Source organism: Falco biarmicus, chromosome 20, assembly GCF_023638135.1.
Source record: "Falco biarmicus isolate bFalBia1 chromosome 20, bFalBia1.pri, whole genome shotgun sequence".
NCBI classification, from domain to species: domain Eukaryota; kingdom Metazoa; phylum Chordata; class Aves; order Falconiformes; family Falconidae; genus Falco; species Falco biarmicus.
Window position 1 is genome coordinate 4,473,605 of NC_079307.1, and position 21,607 is coordinate 4,495,211.

The 21,607-nt window shown below is 50.7% G+C and overlaps 1 protein-coding gene across 3 annotated transcripts in view; it reads right to left on the reverse strand.

The window, feature by feature from the left end:
- NECTIN1 (nectin cell adhesion molecule 1) overlaps positions 1–21,607 on the reverse strand; it is a 106,844-nt gene that overhangs the window by 50,832 nt on the left and 34,405 nt on the right. For all 3 annotated transcript variants that reach the window (XM_056322752.1, XM_056322754.1, XM_056322753.1), the window contains exons 2-5: positions 8,020–8,370; positions 7,018–7,320; positions 6,478–6,595; positions 2,119–2,270 (exon numbers count right to left, since the gene is read on the reverse strand). In XM_056322752.1, the coding sequence (XP_056178727.1) occupies positions 2,119–2,270; positions 6,478–6,595; positions 7,018–7,320; positions 8,020–8,370 (924 nt within the window). The remainder of the gene's footprint in view (positions 1–2,118; positions 2,271–6,477; positions 6,596–7,017; positions 7,321–8,019; positions 8,371–21,607) is intronic.

The window sequence follows — 21,607 nt, forward strand, 5'->3', positions numbered from 1 at the left end:
TTTGTACCAGGCAGTTGCCTGCACTGTCCCAGAAACACAGCACCTTTGGTGGCAACTCCCATGGAAAGGCTAGTGGCTGAATGGATTTTGGGATTTTGTCCATGACCTCCCCTCTGCCCGCCACCCCCCCCCCCCCCACTCCCTGCTTTGGGCGGTGGGCAGGGCTGGGCAGGGTGGATGCTGCTCCATGGCTGCCCTGAACAAAGAGCTTTGCTATTCTGGTGCCTTTCACTTGGCAAATGAAAAATCCCCCAGAGAAAAGCATATATCAGGAACAACTCAGCAGGCAAGGATCCAGGACAGGAGGTGTGAATTAAAGGCCTGCTACAGTGATAATGATCATAAATAAATACTTGGTAATTAGCATCTAATTAGCACATCCCATCCATTGACCTCCAAGCGCTTGGATAGAGGAAGATTAGCCTGGTTTACCCATGTTACAGAACAGGGGAACTGAGGTGGTGAGGGTGCCAAACTGTGTTATTGCTGATTTCAGGAGGTCAGCTGCCTGGGCTTCGTCTTTATGCTTGCTCAGCACTTACCACTTAGATAGCGGGTGGAGGGGGCTGAGAAGCCCATTTCATCACTCTCAGGTTAGTCAACTCTTCAAGAACTGGGGTGGCTCAGAGAGGTGGCCTGCTATCAGAACAGCAGGCGCTCTGATTTGCTTCGGGCTGGACAACAGGAAAGGCTAACGACCCCGGGAACCTGGCCGCTATCTCCCATGCCTTGCGAGCCCCCAGTGCGTCTCATTCCCAATGGAGCCCACAGGCACCTGTGGTATTTGCAGGACGCAGGCAGCCGGCTGCTCTCCAGCTCATCCAGCTGCAGCCACAGTCCTGCTGGGCTCCCCAGAGAGCAGGTCTGCAGCTCCAACACCCCACGGTCCGGGCTGTGAGCCCAGCTAGAGCAGCGGCCGTGTGCCGTGATCTGTGCTGCCTGCCCACCTGGGGTGCTGGGGTGCAGGGGGAGCACCTGAAGGAGACCAGCGCTGAGTCCCCACAGTGCTGCTGCCCAGCTGGGGGGCCAGAGGGGAGCCCCAGCAAGTCACCCCAGGCGTGTCTCCCAGGCAGGCAGCGCCATTTCATCAGAGTCACTCCCTCCCCTGTCCCCTGACAGCCCAGAGCCCACTGCAGTGTGGCAGTGCTCCAGCTCACTCCTGTAAGAGGTGCTTCCATCTCTCGTGAGACCCACACGCTGGTCGCTGCCTGTCATTAACCCACTGACAAAATGAATTGCTTCTTTTACTCCAAAAGGAAAGGGGTAAAGTTCCCTTCCCTGCTTTCAAGGCACTACCACTTTTCCCCTTCGGTGCCACCTTGCGATATCACTTTGTCTCTCTGAAATCAGGCTACTATGATATGTTATTTCTCCTCTTTAACCTATTTCTTGACATCACTTTCTCTCCCTGACACTACCTAAGCGTATCCACAGGTCTTTTCCTCACTCCTATGGCTACACTGATCTGCAAGTCATCAAAATCCTTCTGTCTCATATGACATCACAGAGCATCACTTCCCACTGTCTGCGTCCTGTGACGTTATTCCTTTCTGGAGCCCAGACAAAGCTAGTCAAGTGCTCACAGCCTCTTGGTAATCTGTCGCAGCCAGGTGAGCAAGTGCACAGACCCAACATGGCACTGGAAGGAGCACAAATGAAAAATCATGAGAATTGCCTAACATCAGAAACACCAAACATCATCCTGAACAAATGACTCATTCATCTTACACTTTACTGCCTCAGTGGCAGTCTATATCCTCATCCTACTCCTTCTTCTACCTTCTAACAAATACATCCCTGACATGCCTTCGCTTTTAACATGTCCACCAATCTCCCCGAATCCAAAGCAGAAGACAAGGGGAAAACAAATTGAACATATCTTGGTGCAAGAAAGGAAAAGACAACAAAAGGAAAGGAGAAAAAAACCCAAGCCAAACCAGTGCAAAACCAATAACTTCACTGCTCCCTTTGCATCATGAAACTCCCCACCCCTAGAAGGAGACACTGGTGATTGAGACTGATGTTAAGGAGATTTAACTGACTGGTAGTTGTCAGCTGCTGACACTCTCCTCATCTCCTCTTCTTCTGTCTTTCAAAGCACACCAAGTGTTTTCCTACCTGTGACATTGACTTCCACCAAGCCCGACCGTGTACCGATGGCGTTGGAGGCCTCACAGATGTAGGTGCCAGCCACATTGTAGGAGACGGGCCCTTTAAAGTAGATGGTGTTGTTCTGGATTTCCACGCTCCCTGGCAGAGTCCCGTTTGGCCTAGGAAACACAAAAGTCATGGTTAACCCCCGAGATGATACTCAGTGGGGTCAAGCAGTATTGCAGAAGTGACACTGGCATGCTGGTTCTGCGCTTGCCTTTGGGCAGCTCTATAACCTGGTGGTGCTGGCTAGAAAATACCCATTAATGTAGTCAGCCTTGAAACCAAACCCTCAGACAGCAGCATTACAGAAAAGAATCAGTAGAGTGTCTCCAGGGTAAATCCACTGCACGATGAGAATCAGGTTCTTTACATGGATTGGGGTTTTTTTCCTTCTCTGTGATTACAAGGTAGATTCTACATACTTGGGTCACATACAGCCCCTCCTTGGATTTGGCTAATGGGATGTGAAGCACTTCTAGTCTATGTTCTCCCCTATCCAGAAAACAGAGTCAGAGCCTTAAAGCAGTTAATTTTCCAGCACAGTCCCCATGCAGGTACAAGCTTAGGGTAAGATGTCCAGGTCACTCTCTTGTTTCGGGTGGCTCACCTCTAGCAGGCTCATCTTCAGAGCGCTGCTCCATCCCTGACTTTCCATTTGATGGAAAACACAAGAAGGGGACACCAATCTGACCCTGCTTTACTCCAATTTCCTGCCCATGTAACTCTCCTGGGCAGCTGATCAGCCAGTGTTAATTGCAAGTCAAGCTCGAGTAAAGTAGTGCTGATTTAGAGCCCTGCCACCTACGAACCTCCCTATGTCAGAATAGTCAGACAAGTGTGAAACTGGAATAATGCAAAACTGAGTCTGGAGATACATAGATTAAATGAACAAAGGCAGATGAAAAATAAAAAAAACCTTGTGTGTTAGGAAAAGACACACATGGCCTGGTTATTCTTAATTACTGAAGCAAAGTAAAGTAATTACTTCTCTTAGGCAATTAAAAATTACTCAAGTAATTCCTTCCCCTCCTTCCAATAAAAATGTGCACATATTGTCAGCAATTTGTAAGAAACAAAAGGGAATAATGGGGGTATAATTAGGTTTGTGAAGAAGTACCTAAATGCACACACACATATTTTGCCTGCCTACATATACACACAGGCACACATGTACAGCAAACATGTTAGTCTTTCCCAGCTACATCAAGCCAATCATCCCAAAGCTGATGGACGAACAGAATTGCCTACAGTTGGTCCTCTGCCTACAGGGACCCTGAAGCTACAAAGACAAGGGCACATCTAAAAACTGTGGTATGGGATGCTAAAGGCAGCTATTGCTTCCTCTAACAGCTCCCCTGACTCTTGCTCATCATGATCCAAATGGGAGGAAAGGAAAGCATGGCTGGTTTTTACATTCCAGGCAGGAGCAAACCAGCAGCAGCAGTAATTGCTTCCTGTCCCCCAGGAAGGGGAAGAGGCACATATGAGCACATGGATAAACCAAAGATGCTGATGGCTATTTCTCTCTCTGCCCAGCCAAAGAAATAAGGAATCGGTTTGATATTATGAACGTGGCACTGGAGGAAGGAAGGGGATGACCATGGATCTTATTCCCGTTCCTTACCTCTTTACATGTACACACGGGCCACATGCCTAGGTAGCTGGCTGCAGTACAGTTATTTATCAGGCTTTCACCCCATCTGTTATGCCTGCCTCTTCCTTGCATGCCCTGCTCACAGGCAGCCTGCAGCCAGGACCGGGAGAGCAGGAGTCTGGGCTGAAAGAGCCGGGGGCAACTCTGTGCTCCAGCTTTTCCCTCCTCCTCCCTTCCTGCCTCATTTCCCCCAGTCTCACGCGCTCTCTCTCTCTCACTGTCTATTATCCTCTTCTTCTGCCTTCATGCTCCTCACCTTCAGCCACACTCCATCTTTCCTTTCCATCCTGTCAGGCCAATAAACCTATACTTGGTCCTAACTGACCCACCAAGTGTGCAACAAGGGAGAGGCTGGTGCATCGGACTGAAGCGCTGTCAGGCTTAGAAACCTGTACTCTTCAATTTTGTGCTTTCTCTCTCTCTTGTTATTCTCACAGTTCCTTCTCAAAGCAAAGTATCGATACTCCCAGTCTCTTAGCTGTAAGTTAAGAAACGCTTGCAGGCTAAAGACAGACAAATGGACATACAGCTCACAGAGAATCCACAGGAAAACAACTCTTTCCAGTGCTAAAAAAAAAATAATTTAAAAAATCATCCATCACACAAGCACATAGGGACCAGCTCGATGCCTGGCTCAAAGATGTGCTGTTCCCAGGAATCGCTTCTGCCAGAGCTGAATTTATTACCAGCGCAGTGTGTAAACCAGGTGTGGAAATGACACATCATATTCACTCAGTCATGCAGCACCACGCTCAGTCCTGACACCCGCATCCCCTGCTGTGTTTGAGCCTAGCTGGTAACTAACCCTCTTTCTTGCCCTGAGCTATAGAAACATCACCTGGCTAAGACATTTGGCACCTGGTTACCTTGTGCTTCAGCTTTCAGCCTGCTTTCAGCATCATTATCACAGTAGGAGCAGACTGCCCAACAGAGATCAGGGTCCGCTTGTGCTGCTGGCTGTGTCTGTACACAGTGACAGAGCTCCTGCCACAGACAGCCTGGTGCCCAGGGAGCCCAGCAAGCGCTCAGCCTCCAGCCCTGCATGTGAGCAACAGCAGAACAAAGGGGTGCAATGACTTGTCCAAAAGCAGACCAAAAACCTGCCACAAACCAGCTGTCCCCAGATCCATCTCACAAGGCTTGATTCAGCTCCATTCTCCAGCCCTGCTACACAGAGACAGCCTAAACCAGGATCTCTTCTGCTTTGGGTACCACAAGGAGCATCTTTGCCTCTAATGCTTTCCTGGTAATGTGAGGAACCCCGAGAGCCCCCTTGGAGTTTAAGTTTAACTGGCAGAACCAAGAGAGGGAGAGAGCTGAGGACGAGAACTAGAAAAAAGGCAAGAAAAACAATTCTCTTCAGACTTTCACTGTGAACAGTTTGATCTGGGAAGCGAAATGAGAGAGAATATGCCTAGCTCCTTGCAAAGCCATTTTGAGAGCCTCTTTCCTGATGACAAATGCCAGATGAAAAGAAGAAAGGATCCATTTGATCTTTCTTTTTTAAAGCTACATGAGTGCTTATAGAAAAGAGAGGGAGAGAGAACCACATCAGGTTGCATCAATTCCCATCTGACTCCCCACACACCCCTCGCTCACTTTTCACTCCCTTTAGTATGTTCAGCCAAAAGCTGAAACCCTGGAGGACGAGGAATTGCTGCTGTTTAATGTCAGTCATGTGGAGATGTGTGCTCCAAAGGGGAGCTCCTGCTTACAGTGGGGCTGATTCTAGAGAAAGGTTTTTTCACACGCAGACAAATTTTGTGCTGTTTGTGCCCCTTTAAGGAAGGGAACTCCTGGATTCTTTTCCAGCTCTGCTACTGAAGCACTTAGTGGTGCTAGGCAAATGATTCACCTTGTCATACCTCAGCTGCTTCACATCACTGGGGCAGAATATTATTCCAGTGAATTGAGAATAGGAAGTTACCCTGGGTACTGAGGTGGCACTGTGCTGGTTGCAAGCTCCGTCCCAGCCTGGTGGAGAGGGGGTGTGTATGATCCTTACCCACTGCTCTTCCCTCCTCAGCCTGAACTGGAAGATGCTGGAGGAAGACCCAGCTGAAAAGCAGGGGGTTACCCCTGTCCATCACAAGGTGAGGTGGGTGTGTGTGGCTCAACTAAAATGCTAGTGCCAGCTCTGTCAGCTGGGGCCACAGGAAACATCTGATAAAGCCCATCCACCCAAAACAAGTCCCTTGCCCATGTCGCTTCAAAACTGCACTGCCTGCCTCGAAAGCATCAGCTGCCCCGTCGGCAGGGCTTGCAGGGCAGCAAGCCTTGTTTCGGGTCTGACAAGCTCAGCCTCAGAGGATGGCCAGCACAGGAGGGGTGAGCCAGAAAGGCCAAGGCTGAAGACAGCAGCTTCCCAGGTCTGCAAATAAAGATATTAGCTCCAGTCCCTGTGCAATGAAGGCCTCCTGGCAGAGCTGTGCCAGGGAACCAGAATCATCTCCGAGCGTTCTGCAGGAGCACGGTGGCTCCAGCAACTACAAGTGTCCAACTCCCCGCTCACACGCACAGGTTTTACCTTGGAGTGACACCGCTGACAGTAATGGCACCATGCCCTAATTGACCAGAGGGTGACTGAGGTTTCTAGAAACTCCTTAGCCCTGCTCGAAGACTGAAGATCATTATGTGCTACTGAGAGCAGAAGCAGTGTAGGCACTTACAGCTTCCATTCATAGGTGTGAGCTGGGGGGTTGGCGTCAGATTTGCATATCAGCTTCACATCTTTCCGGTTGAGAAACCAGTTGCCATCAAAGCCCTCAATAGTGACTTCTGGCTCATCTGCAGGGAGATGAGAAAGATAGAAAAGCAGGATGGAAAAGGAAAGAGTTATGGAAAAGGAAGGGGGAGAACATGAAACAGGAAGAGATGAGGGGGCAGGGTGGGAGAAGGTGGGAAAGATTATGGGAGAAGGAGTGAGAGAGGGTGGATGAAGGAGAGAGGAGGGAAGGAACAGAGGGACAGAGCAGAGGCAGAGAGGAAAAAAGGTGTGAAAAAGAAAGCATATGATTATTCCAAGGGATCACTTCAGTTTTCACTCTCCAGAAAAAGAGAGCAGCCCTCCACCTTCACCCCCTCCACCAGACCAACACCTTCCCTTCAGAAAAATCCTCTTGCCAGACTTTATTACCCACCCCAGGGACTGACCATGGAGCATTGCTCTCCAGCCCTGCTGCACTCACTCACACTGCATGCTCACTTACACTGCACGTTGAGGGTCATGCTGTCGGTGAAGCGGTCCAGCTGGTAATTAACCACGCACATGAGCTGCTGCCGATGGGCCTCCCGGCTCGGCACCAGTCGGTACCGGCTAATCACTGTGATGGTGCCATTGCTATTCCGGATCTCCTGAAACTCCGCTTCCCCTTTGAGCTTGGTGTCCCATGTGACAGTGCTGGGGGGCTTCCCATTAGAGGAGGTGCAGGTAGCTACCAAGATCTTTTCTGTCCTGCCAGACTTAGCAATAAGTGGCCGCTTGGTGCCCTCCATCCGATTTGTGGGCTTCGCTGCAAGGAAGTGCAAAAAGGAGGAGAAGGAGGAGAAGAAAAGAGTACAAAGAGATGGTTAGAAAAGCCATACTACCTTCTCTACTACAACCAACCCAAGAGACACCTAGCACCACTGAGCCTGTGACAGACCTTGTGGTGAATCCAGAGCTGCTGCAAATTGCCAGCAACCTGCTCTGTGGAAAGAATGGTGGAGGTGCCCTAGATGCACAGATCCAAGATGGAAAGTCAATCCTTTCCTGCTATAGGTTTTCAGCCCTACGTTAGAATGAGAAACTGAAATAAATCGTGCAGACCTTGGGTGGGGTCTGTTCACGCACAGCCCTAAGCCCCATGGATAAGCTCTATCTGTGCTTAGGGTATCTGTAGTCTTCTCTCTCTGTTCACCTGACAGCCACCAGCTCATTAAAACTCACCACTCCCTTAGGGAACAGGTCCCTGTTATTGCACCTGCATTAAGAGATAGGGGAAGTGAAGCCTGACAAGGGAAGCGGCGTTCCTGTGATAGCTCAGTGAACCACCTACCCTGCGTTCCCTGCTCTTCACCTCTTTACAGTCAACTTGAAAGATCATCACAGATAAAATTTACACCCGAGATCCACGTTTGCCCTGAGCTCTCAGGACACGAGTTCTGTGTTCCTCCAGATCTGTTTAACTGGAGGCAATGGTTCATACTACAAAGCTTGTCCAGTATCTTACCCAGCACAGTGAGGTTCAGTTGACTTTCCCGGTTGCCAGTTGGGAAGGTGGCAAACTCACAGATGTAAACTCCCTCATCCTCCAGCTCTAGCCGAGAGAGTTGAATGGTGCCATCTTTGAAGGAAGGATTCCGGAAAGTCACCCGCTCTTTGTAGGGAGAGAGGATGGAGACCCCCATGGCAGGGTTGTAGATGGCCACATTCTGCTTGGAGCCGTTGGTGGCTTTCTGCCACGTGACCTGCGTGATCTTCACATTGGGGAGCGGATTGGTGAAGCTGCAATGCAGGACCACGTCTGTTCCGATAAACCCCGAGACTGTGTCATTGACTAAGACAGTCTGAGCTTGCAGCCCTGCAATTAAATGGAAAGGCACGAATATACGTGTACTTCTTAGACAGAGAAAGACAGAAAAACAATGGTTCTTGGACATCAGGCCCACAGACCCCTTTATTCCATTTGCTGCTTCTTGGCGTGGCTGATACAAGAACAGTCTATGACTACAGGCACTCAGTACCTTCTGCAACTACCTGCATCCACCTGCAGCTTCATTCCTGCTCATAAACACCTTCCTTCCCACAACTGCTGTTCATACATCACTACAACCAGCCAACCTAGGGCTTGTGATCAACAAAAAGCACAAGGCTGAATCAATAAAATTTTCCTTTCTTTTGTCTTCAACTTTGGATGACACTAAATCGGTTATTGTAAAAATACAGGGCATGCATATCTAGAGGCATATGAAAGCACTGATATTTATAAGCATAGCATATCCTAACATATGCTAACACACACTCAGACATCCATTTAATCCTATTGGAAATGCATCAGTAATTAAATGAGCTGCAAAGACTCAGGCTTGATTTCAGAGTAGCAACAGTTCCCATATAAGAACAGATTTACCGCGGTGCCTATACACCTTGCGCGATCTACCAGCATGATCTAGGTCGTTTCTGTGGCCTTTTTTTAACCCCAGAAGTGGCTGCAATTAGAAACCTTCCATCTTGATTCTGCAGGGTAAAGATGAAAGGTGCTTGGGAGCAGTGGTGGCTGGTGTCCATGTCTGCTCTTCTGTCTGTTGATTCCTCCCCTGACAGCTGGAGGAAAATGTCTCCCACCAGGACTGACCCTGAAATTCATCTTTGGCTGCCACTGTGTCTTTCCCTAATCTGTACGTTTAGAGATAATGCTCTGGTAATTATACAGCCAGTATTTATATGATAAATACAATAGAGAAGCAAGGTGGCAAGAACAAGAAAAGCGGGTTTTGTCACTGCTGGCAGAATCTGAAATTGGATGTATTCTGGGAGACTGAGAGTAAAGGAAAGAAAGGGGTAATATAAAAAGAAAGATGTACAAAGAGTGAGGAACATGAAAGGGTAATGAGAGAGAAGCTGGGAAAGAGAAAAATACGTAGCAAGAGAAACAGGACAGCATCTTCTAACTGAGGGGACAGAGCATTTCTGAAATGTCACCCCTACTCTGTTCTTCCAGGGGACAAATGGGCTCCCTGTGCAAGGCCAAAATGAAGTCAGTCTTAGCCCCTGCAGACCCCTGAAGACATGCCCAGTGACTTCTACAAGTGAACCTGAGCAAGAGCCTCCTTCCTGCAGTTTTACACACACACACACATGAATGCAGGCATACAAAAGTCTTCTCATGCACAAACACTGCCTTTACCGCTCTCTCGGCACTCTCCCATGTTGCCAGCTCACTGCCTGCCTGCTGTTCTCGGCCTGATCTCAGTCCCCACATCTCATCTAAGCCTCTTCTTTCTCCCCTTCTCCTTCCCTCCGCACCAAGCCTGTGACCCTGAGGACAAGCCTCAACAATCCAGCCCGGCCAGGAGACGCCATCAGCTGACCACAGTCACCAGCAGTTAAGACCGAAACTCATGTCTCTAGAGCTTTGTGTGAACTTGCCCCCTTCCCTGAGTCAAGGGCTGGTTTGCCCCACACCCTAGCATTGCAGCTGGGTGCTGAGGAATGTTTTTCAGCGCTGTTTACAGCCACAGCAAAGCACTGGTGCCCTCATGTGCCTGCCTGCATGAAGCCGTCGAGCCCTCGGAGGCTGTCTGCTGAGCTGGCAGGGTTGCACGTTTCCCCTCCCAGTGTACCCAGGGCCATTTTTGCCATGCACGTCCCTCCAGAAACCAGAAGGAAGGGACGTTCCTGCGCTGATAAAGTCACAGCTGGACCACGTCTCTCCATGCCAAGGATGTCCTGGCAGTAAGACACAGTGAAAGACTTCCCTGAAGCTAGTCTGGCCTGTGCCTGGTGGGACCCCGTGGCCCACAAAAGCCTTCCCGATGAAAGGAGGGCACTGGGTGCAGAGCAGGGCTGAGTTTAGATAATGATGTGCTGGGATCTGAGGAAAGAATGGGTGGATGGGGAGGGGGGAGATGTCTCCAACATGCTTTGCAGCATATGCTGCTCCTTCTACCCTGGAGGTGAGAGAGCCTCTTGCAGAATTGCCCACACCCGCGGAGGTGAGCAACAGCTTTGCCAAGCAGTCTGGCTCTGAAGTCTTTCGAGCCTTGCAAAGCGTGTGGGAGCTTGCCGGAGAGCAAAAGCAATCACGTAGCAAGGGCCCTGGGAACAACCTGCCACCCATCTCACGGCTGCCGGGCTGTAGGTGTGCTCAGCGCTCCCTCCTTCTCCCAAGGCTGGAGGAGAACAGATTCATCAGCACGGTCCCCACCTCTTTCATGAAGGGCCCAATGCCCCCAGGCAGAGCCTGCCGGGGGCTGGGGCGATGGCAGGGCTGGCCCCGCTCCCACACAAGCTCCCTGGCCCCCCACAGGCCTCAGCGGCTCCCTTTGATCCAGGCTTTCGACATCCCAGCAAAGGAGGCCCCGTCCGCGACAGCAGGAAGTCATGGCCCAGAGCCTCCCCACAGCGCCAGGAAAGCTAGAGAGAGCTGAACCCCAGGGAGGAGAGGATGGAAAGCCACCAGCTTCTCCCCGGAGTCACCCTTGCAGGGGAGCCGGGAGGACAGCCCAGTCCCTCCCTGGCAGGGCATGCGGCCTAGCACTGCAGGCAGAAGGCTATGCCAGGCCGAAGGCCACCACCGCCCAAGGATGGGCACCTAAGACGTGCCCCTTAAGTAAAGGTATTGCCATCCAGCCTGGCAGAGAATGGGATATATATCACTGGGCAGAGATCAATCCGATCCCTTGCTTCATCATTACTATGCCCTTTCTTTATGCTGTGATATCCCTGCAAATTAATGAATGACCCTTTTAAAAATCAAGTGATTCTTCTTGACCTTGAGTGGTAGCAACAATTCCCAGTTCTACCCTCCCCCAGCCACAGGATCCATGCATCAGCGCAGGCTGCACCTGGACACAAACTGGAGGAAAAGCAGACTTTGGTGCTGGCAAACCTGACCCTGAACCAGACTTCAGGATGGTCCTGCAGAACCCTCCCCTGCCCAGGTGTACAGAGTCAGACTTTCGGCTAGGGAAAAAGCTGGTGCCAATTCAGGACTGCTTGCCAACAACAAAACGCTGCCAAAGCTGGGATTCAGGCCCCTACATGTAGCAATTTTAACAAAAACACATTCCAAACTTTCTAGAGGCTTCAGGGGAAAAGGGGGAAAAAAAAAAAAAACCAACCCAGCAGAAGAAATAACAAAACAAACCAAACAAAAAATACCCTAAAAAACCCCAAACACTGTGCGGAAATCGTGTTTCCTTTCCAGGTGATTGAATAACTCACGGCTCTTTTGCAAGATGGTAAACTATTTATGTTCCGCTCCTCCAAGCCTCTCATCAGGGAAATAACGCACCCATTGCTCTGCTCCGTACCACTGCAACAACACCCACACCCCAACAGCAACGATGAGGAAGGGGAACAGACGGAGTAAAGGGGTTTTTGCAAGTTTGCCTGATCAGCTTCCCATGCTCCCCATCCTAAATCAGAAGCCAGAGGGCAAACCAGCTGCCGTCACACTCTGGGGAGCATTTGTTTGCAAGGTGACTGAGCTGGGATGGCGGGTCTTCCCTCGCCCCGTTATGCACTCAATAATTCATCAGGGCAAATGCATAGATAATTGATGGCAGTGAGCATGCAAGGCCATGAGAGGAGGAGAAAATAAAATCACTAATCAGCCTCTGGAGAGGCTTGAACATATTAAGCAGGGGGTGTGTGTGCATGTGCAGTGCTGGGGTTTGCCTCGCTTTTTCTTTGCTGAATGATCTATGTGGTTGGTATGGCAGAGAAAAGGCTTGGGAGCAGCCTGTCATGTGCAGCTCCTGTGCCAGATCTCCCAGTGCCCACCAATCCACCCTGACACCTCCCAGGGGGCAGCCAGCACACGAGGAAGGATTAGCTGTATAGGTTGAAGCTTGTCGAGTTGCATTTTACTCATTAGTTTTTTTGGTGGTATATTTTGTGAAGGGCCAAAAGCAGTAAAAAGGCCCAGCTGAGTGCCAAAGACATGTTGGTGCCAAGACCTCATTAGTGGAGACCTCTGAGATCCTACTCCTCCACCTTGGCCTCTGAAGTGGTTTGCGCTGATGCCTTTCCCCACGATCCCAAACCCAGATATTTACTAGGTCATGCAAGGCCTGGGGGGCACTGTGCAGAAGGCAGGGTGCCCTGCGGCACAGGCAGCGGGCTGGGAAGGAAGGTCTGCACTCCCTGGGTGCGAGGGGCGCTGGGGAGGGAGCAGGCTAAGTGGCAGCTGGTGGCTCTTGAACCTGAAAACCCTTTCTCCCTAAAAGCCCGGGAGATGCTGTTACATTGAGGCTCCCACACTTGCAAATCTGGTTCTTGCTCCCCCATATAGAAAGCTCTGGAAATGATCTCCAGGCACTAGTCAGCTCTGTCACAACAGCGAGCCTCCAATCAATGCCTCTTTGTTAAGAACCATGTGAACTCCACGCCGCTTTGCACAACCTTGCCTCTGCTGAGCCTCCCACCGATTTCTCTCCCTCCTGTTCCCTGATACTCATCTCACCCCAAGGGCACTGAAACAGCCCTTGGCAGAAGTGTGATGAGCCACCCTTCGGTGTGGCAATACCAGGGCTGATGCAAATGTCAGAGGAATCAGAGCTAATACTCCTTGCATCACTTAGAACTAAACTGAAGGGTCACAGTAGCTGGACCTTACAAAAACACAAAACAAAGCATCACGATTCAACCTGCAAAACCCTACACAAAGCACCTGATTTTGAGAGAGCCCCTTGCACTGCACCTCAGCTATGGGCAACGACTGTGCGTGGTTCTGTACACCTCACAGACACTCCAAACAGATCTCCAAGAACTTTCCATGAGGGGAAAAAAACTGGATGGAACAGGAGCTCAAAACTTTCCAGCTGGTGGCGCATATAAATCTTTCTTCTGGTATTTCTGAATTCATCTTGCAAATCTTCCCTATTTTTAGGTGGAAATCAAGGTCTGAAATGCAACCCTTGTGGGGCAGAACACAACCAGCCTCCAACAGCTCAAAGAAATGCCGCAGGTGTGTTAGGCAGGGTGGGAAATGGGAAAGAAGATCCTAAATCCCAGCAGGGGGAATTCAGGTGGCAAGAAGCAAAGGTTTGAGCTGGCGCTTGGCCAGGATGTTGGGGTTAATACCTCTCCTCTTGCCAGAGAGGCTCTGTATTGATTGCCAGGCATTCAAATCAGTACTCTGCTGCTCTTCCAGAAGAGCACAGTGCCTGCCTCACCCTGCTTAGTCAATGGCTTGCAGCCGACTGCAGTGAAGGAGTGGTCTCCAGTGACTCACCAACGTGCTCTTCCCACAGCAGCAGACTCTCACTGGAGGTCTCTCTGTCATGCACTGATTCAGTCCTGCCCCACTGAAGTGTGGAGTTTGAACACCAACGGGATTAGAAGAGGAAGACTGAGTTTCCAACACAAGGGGAGGGGGCCTTAGAAAGAAGATGAGGAATAGATGTGGCAAGATTATAGCTCCAGGTGACGTGGCTGCACATGAAAGTGAAAGGCCTGAGATAACACTGTGACTGGGTGGGGGCACAGCAAGAGAAACTGCAAGCCCAAGCATCCCTTCCCCCAGCTGAGAGCTTTATAGGAGCTGGGAAATGGCAGCGTGTACAATGGCCCATCTGGCTCTCATTCAAATCCCTCTCAAAAAAAGAGAACCGGCTTGGCTTTGGCTCGCAAATGGGAAACACAGGGCCTTTTTCTCTAGGTCACTGGTTCATATCCAGAACCAGCACATAGTAGCAACAGCAGAGATGTTATTATCTGAGGACCAGTCAATGGCCTGTATTGAGTGAGGTCTCTAGACAGCCTGCCATTGGCTGTCTGCTGGGACAGGACAGTGGAGATGCCTTTGGGATAGAGCAGGGTTGCCTTCTCCTGCCTGTGCTGTATTTCCTCTTTGGATAAACAGAGCACAAAGCAGCCTCAGGATCCACTTGAATGAAAGATCTTTCCTAAAGGGCCTGATCCATTGATGCTCTGCTTGTTGCCTGTTAAGGTTCGGGAAGCCTGTTCACACAAAGGCCCTAAGCCAGGCCAAGGCCATGCTTGTCCTAGGTGTTCTTCACAGAAATAGATGAAAAAATAGCAAACGCCAGGGTGAGACCAGCCACAGGTTAAACAGAAAGCGAGAAGCAGAGCTGAACACCCAAGTAGACCACTAGTTCTTGCTGTCTGTACTTCAACCTTGCAAACAGCCTCTGTTGCAGCCAACCTTCTAGTGCTCTAGGAAAAGGGCCGCAAACCAGAGGAGAGGGAAGGGAACAACCATGCCTGCCTTTGCTCCCGGCTTTCACTCTTTGCCGTACCCTTCCTGGCTTTCACACAGCTGCTTTGCTTCACCCCCAAGTCACGGGGAGGGGAACATGCCCCATGGCAAAAGCAGGAAGGCTGGCAGAGCAGGGCTCCTGCTGAAAGCGCTGACACAGCACTGGGAAAGGCCTTCCTGCAATAAAGCTGTGAAACCCCATGCTCAGCAACAAAGCACAAAGGCTCCTCAGTCACGGCTCCTGCCGCCCGCCCGCCCCGCCAGCATGTCGGCTAATCCTCCGGCGGGAGCTGCCGGTTCCCACACACCTGAGCAGGGAACCAGGCTGCCCCTCGCCTCCACCTGACGTGCACCTGTGCTCAGTGCCTGGCCCCTCTCCCCTCCGTGCACCCTGTCCCCCAGCCTTCTGGGCTGGACCCCGCTCCAGCTCCTTCCGCAGGTCTGTCCCACCGCACACTCTTACACCCACCCAGCGCCTGGGTGCAGAGGACTCCCATCTCCCTTCCCCTGTGGCCTCATGCAGCTTGTTACAGCTAAGTCACAACTCCCTTCTGCCCCTGCCACCTGCCTCCGTAAGCCAGGAGAGGGCTGCCCCAACTTGGTCTGCAACGCTTGGTTTCTTTGACTTGCCCTCCCTCCATTTCAACCTTACAGGTTTTCCCACCCCTCTTGTGTCTCCCCAGCATCATCATCACCACACCCCAGGCCACGCACTAGCCTCTGCTCATCCCTAGCCACTGGTTACTCTGGAGGGGAACCAGGGAATATGTCCAGGATCACAATTCTGCACTAGGAAAAGCAGGCAGCCGGCCAGGCAAAGGCAAGGGTGGCCAACGAACAAAAAAGCAAAGGCCCTCCTCTCAAGAGCCACCTCTCTGTCTGCTAGCAAGGAAAAACCAGGGTCTTCTTGCTTACCAGCTCTGACCTGTAAGCAAGAGGGAAGACTGAGAAAGGGGACGACGTTCAGAGCCAATGCTTATTTGGTGGTTGGGTGGGGAAGCGAGGGCAGAAAAGAACAGTACAGCTGGAAAATCAAGCATGGAGGAGGGGAAAGAAGCTGAAGCATTGAGCGAGGAGAAGTTAATTAAGCCGAGACTGTCCCGACACCTTATCTTGATGGGCTGAGTCCCCAAATGTACATGAGTATTTTCTCTGCCCTGCCTCTTTCTTGGACTTCCGCGTTGCCTTGGATGTTGTTCAAGGAGCCCTGGTCCAGGACTAAATATCTCGCTATTAGAGCTCTCCAGGTGCTAAGAAGGAGGGATTTAATGAAGAGCTGTGAAGTGAGGATCAAGATAGTAACCCATAGAGAGTCTCATTTCCGAAATGAAGGAACTTGAGACTGAAGAGATTCAGTGAAAACAAAAATAAACTTGATGGCACAGAAAGAGAGAACATCAGATCCGTCCTTCTTTCCCTGGGCTGACAGCTCAGAGCCGAAGCAGGAAACCAGGGAGCTTGCAGGGCTCACGGGGGTGACTCACTCGGCTCCGCAATGGGAACGCGACAAAGCCGAAACTCTGCTGACTCAGGCGTGACTTCAGCACCGGGGTTAATAGCTGGCAGCCCTCCTCTGACTGCCCCCGCCAGCCTCGCCACTCCTGAGTCTCTGTCCTCACTCAAATCAAGCCTCTTTTATCAGAGGGGTAGACGCCAGGTCAATGGGAAATAACCAGAGGACACAAACTCTCTGGTCTTCTGTCCAAGTCATGGTGCAAAACACATCCCTGCCAAAGCACGCTGGTGCTGGCCAGCCCTGCAAGTTTTGTGCAGAAGATCAAAACTCCTACTTTCCTGTAGGTTAAATGCATGTGAACCCGTCACAACTTTCTGTGGTCTGGCTCTCCTCTTTCCTGCCATTATCATTTCAGTATATAATGCATTGCTGATATTTCAGTATCTCCTGAAACAAAATGTTTTCTACTGTTGCAAATAGGAATGTTATGCTCTGTTCTACTATAAATTGTTTGAAGATAGAAACAACTTTTTTTTTTTTTTTTTTTTTTTTTTTTTTTGTAGCCAGGAAGATGTGATATATATTCTGGCAGCTCGTGACCCATCAGAACTGACAACTAGGAAAAATCTAGGAAAGAAATTAGTGAAAAAAACCCAACATGAGCACAAACATGGCACCCAACAGATGTAATGGACAGCCACCCTTCGCTGGCTGACTGCCTGCGATTACTCTCGTAATGTGTTTTAGCTTGCCCTGGAGATAATTTCTGCAGGAAGATGGAAAAGACTCAGACCTCGAACTTTGCCTTAGTTGTTTAAGGAGTCCTGCCCATGAACAACAGGCTGGAAAGAACAGTGTGTACATATAAACCAAAACTCAGTGCCTTGCCTGATTTCCAGCCTGCTGCTGCTCAGCTTTCTTATCAAGTCCTGTGCAAGGAACTAATTTTACAAATTTCAGCTCTTCCCGCATTTATGATCTCCACAGTGCAGACCTTCAGTCCTACCTGGACCCCATCTGTACAAATAAGTCTGCATATTTATGGAAAGCTTTGCATCTTCAAAAGACTTTTCAAACAGTAATTAATTAATCCTCCAACACCCTGAGAGGCAGGAAAATATTTTACCCCTGCTTTCAGGGATGGGAAAATCAGAGGTGCTGAATGACAAAGAGATGTGCCCAGGGCCAGCCAGGCAATCACTGGCAATCTCACTTGAATGGCTTGGTTTACATGTGGGTATCTGCATTTTATGGTGACAATTCTCACCTAATGAAGCAGGTATGGAGGCGTCTTACCCCAACCCCACCCACCACTCACGCAAATAGAAAAGGTCACCCTCATTTTTATGGCTGAGGAAATGAAGGTGCAGGGAGATGAAGTGGAAAACCCATTCTATTGGCAGAGCCGGGAAGCAAACCTGAATGTTACCCAAGTCAACAGCTAGAGTAAAGGTTCCCAAAACATGGCTCACATTTTTCTCAACGATGAGCAAAGTGGCTGCGACCAAATACAAATCATTTTGTATTAAGAACATGCAAAGTGGCTGCGATCAAATACAAATCATTTTGTATTAAGAACATGCCAGAAATTATGAGAGATGTTGAGGCTGACAGTGAACGTCCCATTCAACCGCTGAGCAAAGCCAGCTCCACAATTCCAGACCCCACTGCCCCGAGCAGCCGACATGCACTCCGGGTTTGCCTCATCTCTCTCGCTTGCCAGATCAGGGGCTGCCGCCACCCCCCCAGCCTGGGTTCAGATCTGGCATGGCCTGCTACAGCTCAGCAGCAATGCCATCTCAGCGAGGAGAGAGACCTGAGCAGGGCACATTTGGGTGCACGGGGGTCCCTTTGACTCCAGACCTCACAGCAGCTGGTGGGGTTGAGCGGAGGGCAGCTGGCAGGTCAACTCCACACTGGATGGAGACGCAGCACTTGTATCTATTAAGGTCACAGACTCCATCCAGGCTGTCTCAGGAATGGTTGCTGAGCTTCAAAACGCCTGCACAGGTTGGGGCTTAGAGGAGCCTGCTGAGCTTCTAAGACTCAGGACTGTAAACAAGTGACAAGACCACCCATTAAAGGCAGCTGTGCTGGCCCCAATCGTGAGCATCAGAAGGAGGGGGGGAAGGCAGTGAGTGAGGGTCAGAACCCTGCAGAGAGGCCTCCCCCAGGGGTCATGCTCCCTGCCTCATCCTGCCTGGTCCACAGCTCTGGCATGCATGGAACAGTGGCTTTGCTCTTCTGGGGACAGTAAGGGAGACCAGCACACCGTCACAGCCACTCTTCCCTGCCCAGGAGGGTGAGGGCAGTCACCGAGGGCTCACTGCACTGTAAGGACAGGCAGCATTTAGCCCAGAGCAGAGGGCAGGGCAGGAAGAGCAGGAGTTCAAAGGGACTACTGCAGAAAGGTCTGTCCTCCAGCGAAGAGTTTGCCAAGTAGAGTCCATGCTGGTCCTACTGGGAGCAAGGCTTGCTCTTTCTGATGGGGCAAAGACGGGTAACTGGGGACTTCGATTTATGAGCTGTATATGCTTAGTGACTGTAGTGCAATGGAGGAGGCGAGCAAACTTCCAGGAAGAGAAACTAAGGGCTTCTCCATGCCTTATTATCCCCTCCTCAAACAAGGTTGGCTTTGCGCTTCCAGGTAGCCCCAGGGAGGGAGCTGCGTTGTGATACAACACCCAGGGGAATCTGATGACAAATGCCACTCAGGAGGCGGCATGACATGCTGTGCTGAGTGACTCATCGGGCCTCTTATGCCCAGGTACAAAGATGTCCCTTCCTAAGCATCCTGGGAGGCATTTCAGCTGTGCATCACCCGGAGTCTGATGGATGCATCTGCAAGCATCTGCACTGGGTTGCTGCTGCTTGGGCTGGTTTCTGGGGCCTCTCTCAGCATGTTTCGCTTTTTTCCCCAGTCTGGGGATGCCTGAGCAGGAAGGCTGGGATATCAACTGTGACAGGAGCTGCGGGTAGCTACAAGGCCTGAATCCCTATAGCAGGCTTGCATCACCATATTTCCTCCAAACCTAACTGTTCTTGAAGTCTAGATGGATGAGAGGGCAGGCCAGCACCAAAAAGCCATCAGCTCCCCATAAAGACAGTGCAAGCTGAGAGGCAACATCCCATTTCCAGCCTCATGCTGGAGAATCTAGGCCCAGAGACTGAGGGTTAAATAGCTCAGTTGGCCTTAATTGACATATTTCATTGACTTTCAGAGTTATTTCATTGACTTTTGTCAAAATTGCATCAGCACTAGGCTCCCCATTTCCTTCCTATGTAGCAACAGGCTGTGTTCAAAAGGCTGGCTGTGGGGATGGGAACAGCAGGCTGCTGGGGGCGGGGGGGGGGGGGGGAGGGCGCAGACGTATTTCCCTCTGCACCGCTGGGGCGAGCTCCAGTGAGTCATCCTGGTCCTCAAAGACCAGGAGGTCAACTGCTCTCTTGGGGCTTCTGCATGCTTCCTCCTAGCTGAAACTGGGGACTGACGAAGTTGCCACAAAAATGGAAAGCATGTGGAAAAAAAACTAGAGCCAGTGGAAAATTTTCCAACACAGCATGTTTTTCTGATGGAAAGTACCATTTAGTCTGAGCCAAAACTGTCCACTGGAACGTGCTGATTTTGACAAAATTAATTTAAAAAATAAAAAAGCCTTTTGATAAGATTGAAATGGTCTGCGCTAACCTTGGAACAGAATGTTTCCTTTTTCTGCGGTTTTAGTTTTTCCCATTTAAACAAAAAAGGTTTTTCTCATTTTAAGACTTATTAAATCTATTGTAGAACAACTTCTTTTGAACTCCCATTTCTTTTAAATGGTATGTGGTAAAGCACTGACCAGAACTGCAACCAGAATGAAATATTTCGGTTGTAATGCAATGGGACGTTTTGGATTAAGCCAGGCCAAAGTTTTCTTTTGAAATTTCATTTCCGTGGAAATTCTCAAATGCCAGTTTGTTTCAAAGAAGAAGGAAAATTCATCCTGAAACACCCAACATCTCCACTTGCAAGCCCATTCTGCGTTACAGTCATCTTCACATCTGACCTTTTCAACAGCTTTCACACCCAAAGAGAAAGCACCTCACGCCTGCCTATGACTCTCCGCACCGTTTTCCACAGCCTGCTCCGAGCTCCATCCATCTGGATTCATTCGGCAAGAGTCTCATCCCGTCCTGTCCCCGGGTCAGGTCCCTGGGGCCTGGGGCTACCCCATGCAGCCGTGTGCCGCAGCCCAGCACGGGACCGTGCGGCCGCATTCTGCGGGGTGCCCGCGCCAGCGCCAGCCCCTCTGACTCCCTGTCTCGTCCTCCTTCCCGACAGACGGATTTGCTCCCACCCTCCACCTGCCTGGTGTGTCCACCTCCTCCTCCGTCTGCTGTTTGTGTCTTCCCACTTGCTAACAGCTACATGGGAGGCTATTTAAGAGAACTCATGTTCTTTTCAGATTGGGGGAAAAAAAAGAGGGAGAGAGAACACAAACCAGACTGTTACATTTTTTAGCGGACATGACAATACGGACACAATTCCTGCAGAGCGTTGTACATTTTTCAAGACAAATTTTACCCGGAAAATGTCAGCCAGCTGCCCTGGTGGGAGGAAAAATGAAGAAAAGAAAGGGTCCTCCAGGTTTCCAGCAGAACTTCTATATTTTCCCCTTGGAAAGCTGTGAACAACTGGGCAAGATCTCTCAGCACCTGGCTGCACAGCCTTGGCTACTGCCCGCAGCAGCTGCTGTGTACCACGCTGCGGAGAGCCTCCCGCCTGCACCCCCACCCCAGCACCAGCATCAGCCAGCACCCCGGCCCCCCGACCTTCCTCACCAGCGTGCCTCCCCGCCTGCCCCCCCGGCACCGGAGCGAGGACAGACACTCCCCAGAACCACAGCACCGCGCAGCCAGTGCGCCCCCAGAAGCAGCCCCGTCCCCCCTGAGGATGGGGGAAACGGCCCCGAACACCGGAGGCAGAAGAGGGAGGCTGGGAGGTCAGATGTGATGGGCTCTCTCGACCTGCCATGCCCAGTCCCATCACACAAGTGCGGGAGCAAGGGAAGGAGGAGCTGTGCAGAATGAATCCCCAGGAGACAAGAACACCTCCCCTGGGGTCCCGACACTACAGCGAAGGACAGGACAAGCCTGGCCAGGGCTCCTCTTGGTGCTTCACCACCTCTGGGCATGGCAGCTGGGCTTGAATTGCTTATAAGCTGCACAGCAGCTCGAGTGTCACTTATCTGCCACCCCTGCTCTACAGCAGCCATTGCTTGAGCTAACAGCTGTTAAGAAACATCTTTACTTGTTGCTTAGGTACCAAGGTGACAGATATAACACAGCTGGATTCTTGACTACCTAAGAAGATGGATGGAAGGATATAAATAGCTAACAGCAAGAGAAAAGAGGACAAAAGTCCCATCTCCAATT